This window comes from Mus pahari, unplaced genomic scaffold (genome assembly GCF_900095145.1).
Source record: "Mus pahari unplaced genomic scaffold, PAHARI_EIJ_v1.1 scaffold_13259_1, whole genome shotgun sequence".
Classification (NCBI taxonomy): Eukaryota; Metazoa; Chordata; class Mammalia; order Rodentia; family Muridae; genus Mus; species Mus pahari.
In genome coordinates, this window is record NW_018394004.1 from 5,086 (window position 1) to 14,128 (window position 9,043).

Here is a 9,043-nt window from a genome sequence, read left to right on the forward strand (position 1 = left end):
ACAGATTCAGAGACTTGAAGTTTCCTAAAAGCTAGTTTTTGATAGGAATGGCCCAGTTTTTGAAAGAGGGACCTGCTGGTTTACCTGCACAGGTAAACATGGCTGTCTGTGCAGTGGTTCTTGTGTCTCTTAACACTGGACGGTCCAGTTAGGAATATGAGAATCTCTCTGGAAGAGGAGATAAATTCCACAATTTCACTTTTCAGACTACAACAGAGCAAAACTTTTCTCTCTCTCCTTTTTTATTAGATATTTTCTTCATTTACATTTCAAATGCTATCCCAAAAGTCCCCTATACCCTCCCCCCGCCCTGCTGCCCTACCCACTCACTCCCACTTCTAGGCCCTGGTGATCCCCTGTACTGGGGCATATAAAGTTTGCTAGACCAAGGGGCCTCTCTTCCCAATGATGGCCAACTAGGCCATCTTCTGCTACATATGAAGGTAGAGACATGAGCTCTGGGGATACTGATTAGTTCATATTGTTGTTCCACCTACAGGGTTGCAGACCCCTTCAGCTCCTTGGGCACTTTCTCTAGCTCCTCCATTGGGGGCCCTGTGGTCCATGCTATAGATGACTGTGAGCATCCACTAACAGAGCAAAACTTGCTTGCTTCCCAAGCGGAGACTAGAACTCCCAAGGTAAAGGCAGACTGTACCAGCAATCATGCTCACCAGGTGATTGATCCATCTGCGCTAGCAACCTAATGGTTCCAGCATTAGGTTTGTAAAATGAGATCTGTCAGTAGCAAAGATTTCAGACTCATTATGGCAGCCATCTTCTCAAAGGCACGAGAAAAGCCTGTGGTTTTTTCTATGCAGGCTTTTCTGATCAGTACAAATTCCCACAACATTTATCTGAGCCCAGAGACGCTTATTAACTCGCATCTGACAAGTTTCTTATTGAGAGGTGATGGATTGCCCTTTGTTTACATTTCAGAATGATAGAACTGTGGCCAGAAGCTCTTTATTTTACAAATGACTCTGAACACTGCATATCTTAGTACTTTCTACTCCACATGTTTCTTCCATTAATAAGATACTATAATTATTAAATTTTAAGGAAAAATATGAGATGGGCTTTCCAATTTGAGAAATGAGAATCTTTCCAATTTCTCTAAACTATAGAATTGGAAAGCCTGACAACTTAGTGGTTCTCAACCTTCCTAGTGCGGCGACCCTTTAATACAATTTCTCATGTTGTAGTGACTCCCAAACATAAGATTATTTTGGTGCTACTTTATAACTGTAACTTTGCTACTGTTGTGGATTGCAATAAATATATGATATACAGCAAAACGGATATGTAACCCCTGTAAAATAGTCATTTGATACCCCACTTCAAGGAGTCTCAATTCACAGGTAGAGAACTGCTTTTCTCACCATTCATATGATTATATATATATAAAATCATATATATAATCTTATAACTTAGAGACAGTGAAGAAATAAAATGTATATACTACTGTCTCAAATGTTAGTCTCTTATAGTGCTGTTCTCCTCCCTAGGCTAATACATTCTACTCTGGGAAACCACCCTTTTAAAGGAAGAGTAGGCATGTATCACTATATAGCATATAGCTTCCAAAATAATCAATTCACCACTTAAACTTGGAGTACTTAGAAACACTAAGTGTACAGAGCACGAAGTTTCTGGATAATATATTGGCATTCTAATAATTATTTTTATATTGAAAACATACATGGGTATGTTGGTATATAAAACTGTGACGAATTAATTCTTTCATTTAGGATAGATGGGAAATATCTGTAGTTATAAATTATTTCTAAACTGCAGTGGCTTAACACATATGAGCATATGTTGAATCTGCAGTTATGTGTGATCCAGGCACTCTTCAGGGGTGGACAATGATCAATTCTTATGGCACTTAACGATCAACACATGTACACGGAAGAAGGGAGAAGTGTCTTGGAAAACCTCGCTTGGCAGCTACATAATATCAACTAGCCAAGGCAGGTCTGTACCCATCATCATCACTTTAGATGCAACTAAAGGAGAAGAAAAATTGAAATATTGCTAAATATCATTTTGTAATTTTTCTATCCTAAAAAGGGAAAAATCGGAATAGATTAGAAGACATTGTAGAGAATGTTGTTATATGGGACAGGTCAGTATGAAACAGAGGGTTAACTGTGATTTCAAAACAAACAGAATAACATCAGTCAACAGAAAAAAGACCCCTACACATAAAAACACCTCAGCCTATGTAACTCCCACCTTCAAAAACATATTGAATATGAAAAGTTATATTTCATCTATTTAATAGTTTAATATATTTTCAGATTAAAATGTCAGGTTTTAAAAACATAAACCTATGGAAGGATACATGCAAATGAAGTTGTCACAGCTAAGAATGGTTCATTAGCCCAAGATAAAGGCCCACAAAACATTGTGAGCATTTCATTTTCTTCACCTTAAAATAGATGGTGAACATCTGAAGTTTCTATGAAAAGCCATTCTTTCCAATGTTATCAAAGGGTGCATTTGATCAGTTCACAAACATCAAGCGAGTGTTCATGCACCTCAGCAACAGAGGTCAGGCAGAACCGTGACTTTCACAGGCCAGAGATACTTTGAAGGCTACTTTCTCTATTTAAAAGACAAATATATATTCTACAGTTGTTTTATATAAAGGTAAATCTAATAGAGGCTGGACTGCACTCTGACTAAAAGCTTAAAACGTAAGGACAGACTTCTATGCCGGAGCTTGGGCCCTGGCTAGGTCCTGAGAGCTGGAAGCAACTATGGCTCTGAGAAAGGAACACCTCTTCCTCAGATTATCCCTGACATCTATAAAAACAGTCTGTTATATATTACTTTCACCATTTAAATTCTGTTTTTATATGGGGGAAGAGTTGGAATGTAAGCAATTCCTTTGAAAACAAATTCAAATTGTACATACTGTGAGTTTTGAAGTAACTATGAGAAACTTTAATTTGTTTGTAACAATGGCAGTTATGATAATTCCCCAATAACCTCCTGCTCACATTATACTGGCATCTCTGAGGATATAGGTCACAAATGTAGGCAAATTCATTTTCTATAGATTGTAATACAAATGAGGACACTAGTAAGTATTGAAAGGACATGTTTACTGCTTTGCTGGTTGTATATTTATTATGCAAAGAAGTTAAATAACATTACTAACATTGCCTTTTATGTCAACAGCAACTAAAGCTTTAAAATATTCCACATATTTACTAAATGCTGTGGTATGATATGTATAAATATAGACCCACATTTAGAGAAGACATTCTAGATATTCTAATATATAAACTTGACGTTAATGCCATTGACTAGTTTCACCAAAGTACTAAAATAAAATGAAAATGAGATTATAACAAGTAAAGAGAGAAGTCTTTGACACAGAGGAACCAAAAATCATAAAGAGTAATCATAAAAGCATATCACCAAAAATACATTCTATTAGCTATTAACCCGGATGCAAACACAGCTAGGAGATCCAACAGAAGGATGTTGGGTAGATTCCTCCATCCATCCCGAGTCTATGAAGAAATGGAATTTGTCTGGGCTGTACAGAGAGGGGGTGGGATGAGAGATGCTCAACAAAGCTCACACTTGCCTTGTCTGGCCTCAAGCAACGGATAATAAGCATCCTTTGAAAGTCGTTTGTTTTATTTTCCCAATCTTCTGGAAACATCTCATGGTGTGGCTCCTAAAATTATAGTACACAAGTTAATGTTAGAGGTTATTTCTAAAAGTAATAATGTTTTACAAATAAGCACATTCTTAGAGAAGAAATCAGAACATTTGTGTAAATTTTATTTTATTTAAGCTGTGGGGGAAATTAATGTCAACATTACAATGTTTCACGTAAGCATGTGAAGTTTCCAAACAAGTTACCTGGCTTCTCTCTCCTGGTTCCACCCAGTGAATGAAATTGCAATTTTAAACTAAAAAGAAGTACTCACAAAAAACTAGAAAATATTTCTAGGAAACATTTCCATTAGCAACATGAAGAAACCCAAAGTACCCATCCCAAATGATTGAACCCATTCTCCTTATCATATATGACAGGTACCCAAGTAAGGCCAGGTGTCAACACACAGGGGCTAACCCCAACCTAACTCTCTCTGGTTAGACCTAGCTGTCTCTATACAGAGCAGCCACCTATCATGTTCAAGAATAGTAAAAATCATAAGAGCAGAAACAGAGTAGAAAATAACTGGGAATTGGAAAATTCTTAACCTTTATGACAAAGTAAAGTTGAAAAGGGACTATTGTCTTACTTAGGCTTTTATTGCTGTGAAGTGACCGCATGACCAAGGGAATACTTATAAAGGCAAACATTTAATTAGGGCTGGCTCACAGTTTCAGAGGTTTAGTGCATTATTATCACTGCAGGAAGCATGGCAACATCTAGGCAGGTGTGGGGCTTGAGGAGCCTAAAGTTCTACATCTCAATTCAAAGGTAGACAGTAAAAGACTGGCTTTTAGTCAGCTAGGAGGAGGGTCTCACAGCCGATCTCCACAGTGACACGCTTTCTCCAAGGCCACACTTATTCCAACAAGGTCTTGCTTTCTAATAGTCCCACTTTCTGGGCCAAGCATATTCAAACCACCACATTCTACTCCCTGGACCTCATAGGCTCGTTGAGGCATATGAGTCTATGAGTACCAACCTAGCCATAGCATAATATAGAATACATTGAGTCCAAATTCCAAAGTCCCCATAGTCTATAGCAGTCTCAACATTGATAAAAGTCCAAAGTTCAAAGTCTCTTCTGATATTCATCCAATCACTTAACTGTAATCTCCTATAAAATCAAAATAAAAAAGCATACCACAAACCTCCAATATCACAGGATATACATTACTATTCCGAATGTCACAGTGAGGAAATACTGTACCAAAGCAGGACCAAAAACCAGCTGGGCAAACTCCAAACTCTGCATCTCCATATCTGATGTATGTAAAAGTGCTCTTCATATCTCCAATTCTTTTCATCTTTGTTGACTGCAACAAATATCTTTCTCTTGGTCTGTTTCCAATCACTGTTAACAGCTTTCCTCAGCTGGTATCCCACAGCTCTGGCATCTCTAACATCTTAGGATATTTATAGCAACTTCAACTTTTTACTTTCTTGATCCAGTATCTGGGATCCACACACAATCTTCTAGGCTCCTCTAAAGGGATTGTATCATTTCTCCAGTTCTGCCTTCCGTAGCACTCTAGGCTCTGCTCAACTCCACTCCACTGCTGCTGCTGTTCTTGGTGATCATTCCATGGCACTGGCATATCCAAAACATGGGGTCTTCCACTGCAACTAGGCTCTACCAACAGCCTCTCATAGGCTCTCTATAATGCCAAACCTCAATTTCTTTGCATGACCCCTTCAGTCCTGGGCCAGCAACTGCAATTGAGGCTGCATCATCAGTAGTGGCCTTTCCTGGCCTCTCACAGTACCAAGCTTCAGCTGGTCTCTATGACCCCTTCATGCCTTCAAAACCAGCACCACCTGGGTGATTCTTACACATTACCAAGTCCAGCTGCAGCATGAGGTATAACCTTGTCTATCTCTGGAACAGAGCTTCTTTGTCCTCTCAGAAAACCTTTCCCAGAATATTTCACCTCAGTGATTATGGTCTCTTCTTAATCACTGTTAATTTCCTAGTTCCGCCTAACCAGCAACAATTGTCCCAGCAGTCCTTTCTGTTCTTGACTCTAAGGGAAGAGCCACAGGGCTGAAGCTGCTGAATTCAACTGCTTGTTGGGGCTGAACATGTCCCTCTTGTTCTATTACATCATCACCAGCTGAATGTTTTTCAATTCCTTTATGGACGAAGCTTGGCTGTCCTGGAATTTGCTCTGTACATGACCATGAACTCAGAGGTCTGCTTGGCTCTGTCTCTTGAATGCTGAGATTAAAGGCATGTATCACCACATGTGGATCTAAGCTTTTCTCTACTTAGAACTTGCTCTATACCAGGCTGTCCTTGAACTCAGAGATCTGCTTGCCTCTGTCTCCTGGGATTAAAGGTATGTACTACTTACCATGCTTGGACTTAAGCTTTTCATGGCCACTACTCCTCAATACTGGATCAAAATGGCTCCTGCATTTCTGAATTATAGTTCATTCCAGATTAAAAGTCCAAATGATATGAAAACAATAACCAAATAACTTTTCCTTGTTCAATGACAAACATATAAACAATAAGCGTAGTTTATTGCCCCAAAGTCACCACTCCCTTAATCTCCTCTAACACAGGATTTAGCTGTATTGTACTCCTTGGCGCCCTTTTATTATTTGAACCATACATTTTGTATTTTTCTTTTCTAAACTTTATTAAGTTTACTAAAAATGCTCTTCATGAGAGTAAATCAGAGGATGAAGTAAGTTTATCCTGGACTTCTCTGAGTCTTCCTTTGTCAACACAATTAATCCAAATCTCTCTACCTTTGCCTTAGGCAAACTTTTCAGAAAATGACAAAAGCAGCCACATTCTTCACCAAATCATAAGAATGATCTCCAGGCAACATACCAAAATTACTTTTATTTTTGAAATCTCTAGAGTCAGACGCCTACAGTTCAAATTGGCCCTCAGTACCAATGTCATTCAAATTCCTATTAGGATGGTCCATTAAGCACTATTTAAAGCATTCCACTGCTTTCCAAATCCCAAGGCCCCAAATCCACATTCTCCCAAACAAAAATATGGTCAGGCCCATCACAGCAATACCCCAGTCCCTGGTACCAACTTCTGTCTTAGTTTGGTTACTAAACTGTTAGTTACTCTTAGTTAATTACTGCTGTGATGAAACACTATGGCCAAGGAAATTCTTACAAAAGCCAACATTTATTTGGGGCTGGCTTACAGTTTCAGAGGTCCATCATCATAGTAGGAAGCATGGCAGCATTCAGACAGATTTGGGGCTGGAGGAGCTGAGAGTTCTACATCTTCATCTGAAGTCAACCAGAAGACTGACTTTCAGGGAACTAGGAAGAGGGTCTCAAAGCCCACCGCCATAGTGACAGACTTCCTCCAACAAGGCCACAACTCCTAACCGTACCAATCCCTGGGCCAAGCATATTCAAACCACCACATCTATAATAAACTTTCTCCTCCCCCACACCTAGGAGCAGCCACATCTTTTTTTTTTTCTTTTGCTTTTATACAAAGGTAACATTATACATATTTAACATCTTCTCCACTGAAAATCTTTGAAATAAGGAAAAGGGTGAAGACGTACCATACTATCATATACTTTTTTCCATCCATCCTTTAAGCGCATAAACTCCCTGCGAATGGTCTTAAAGGCAGGTAAGTCATCTAGTCGGCAAATCTCATCCCAGGACTTTTGAGGAAGCCATGTGCAAGGGTTGGTATAAGGATTATCCAGCCCAATGCCACCAGTGAGTAGAAATCTCCACTCTGTTTTGTTAATCTGTGGTAAACAAACATCANAGAGAGTCATACAGAAAGTGTTCCTAGTTAGTTACAGCCACTGTAGCAGAGTAGCACTCCTTTCAGATTCTTATGAAAGTACACAGCTGATGTGACCTTCCACTTAGTTGCAAAAAATCCAACTATTGAATATGCCATTTTTTTAAGGTCCATAAATAGCTACTTTTGAATTACTAGCTTAATCATGAGGCCTGAATATATTCTACTTGAATAATATNTGTTCCTCAAAATGGATGTTTTTCAGTCCCAAATATTGGCTCTGAAAAGACATAGAAAGATAGAAAATCAACAGTCCACCATGCTTTCATTTATTCTTTATAAAATATAATGAGTCACTATGAAGTGTTTGCATGAAATACAAGAAATATTTTCCTAAGTCCATGAAGATATTAACATGTGAGATTTTACAAGTCTTGAATACATAATGTATAAGAAGAATATGATGCTTCTCTTTCATTTCTAAGTGTTTCCTATCTTTTAGATGAGAAGAATTATTTGTTAGCTTACATTTGAGTAAGATGGTTAAATCCAAATGGTTAGATCATAGTAATTTGCAAAAATCTTAAAGCTGATAATAAATTATTTAGTAAAGTTAGATTCATGGTCATGTAAATTCTAATAGAAACATATTGGGTATTTTTCTTATATTGTTTGTTTGAAGAATGGGGCATGGTATTGAGGTGATCCTCAAACTCACGTGCAGACTGAGCTCTGCTCAGACTCCTAATCCTCTTGCCCTAGCTTCCTAAGTGCAGGGATTATAGGAGCACACCACTGCACAAGGCTCTAGAAACAGACTTTTAAACTAAGATATATAAAAGTTTAAGTGATAATAACATGCTCTTCTTAATTTATATTAACTACTCTGAAATCAGTCATGTCTTGCCNTAATTAATTTCATTGTCTGGTTTTAATCAGAATATGTATGTGTTCCCATGTGGAGTAGTAAACAAATCAATGACATCATGATAGTGTTACTGATCTAGACAGCATCATAAGGCTGGGAGGATACTGAAAAGGGGCTCCACANGCATGGGAAGCTTCAGATCCCACCTTCAATTTTACCTCATAAAATTGTGGNGGTTTTGGTGCTTTGCTGGGGCTTAGTCTNGGCAAGCTACTCCTCCTGAGTATAAGAATCCCATTTCTACCTCTGACCATGGGGAGACATGATCTTCTAATCTGCCGCAAAGATTAGAAAATGGCTTACTATTATCTCCTCCTCTAACAGGTAATACCACTGGGCCTAGAGCTGTGATTCTCCTGAGTTAACTTCTGAGTGGTGTTATGGAGACACGGAGAAGCTTTGACACTGGTTTAGTATCTTGGTAGATACCCCAGACCCTCTCCCTGTAACTACAGCATCTGCGCTTACTGACCGCGTTGTCATGTATCAGCAGATTCACAGTGAGACAAAAGGAAAACAGCAACTTGTCCTTTTCAAAGAGCGAGCGGCAGATGTTGACGTAGAGTGAGTAGGTGAAGTGACCTCTGAGAATCTGAAGCCTAAGGGCCATCACAGGGAGAGATGGACAAACACAGACAGGATCAGCAGGAGGGAATGCTAAGATTGCCCCACAGACTGCTAGACCTGC

At 38.8% G+C, this 9,043-nt stretch overlaps 1 protein-coding gene across 1 annotated transcript; it reads right to left on the reverse strand.

Moving 5' to 3' along the window:
• Positions 1 to 3,604: 3,604 nt before the first annotated feature.
• On the reverse strand, positions 3,605 to 8,965 carry LOC110315838 (dynein heavy chain 7, axonemal-like; the record flags this gene model as incomplete). The annotated part of the gene is made up of 3 exons (XM_021189791.1): positions 8,828 to 8,965; positions 7,234 to 7,428; positions 3,605 to 3,697 (listed from the first exon to the last, which is right to left on the reverse strand). Coding segments are annotated over exons 1-3 (426 nt in total), but the record flags the coding sequence as incomplete, so codon positions are not given.
• Positions 8,966 to 9,043: the final 78 nt, after the last annotated feature.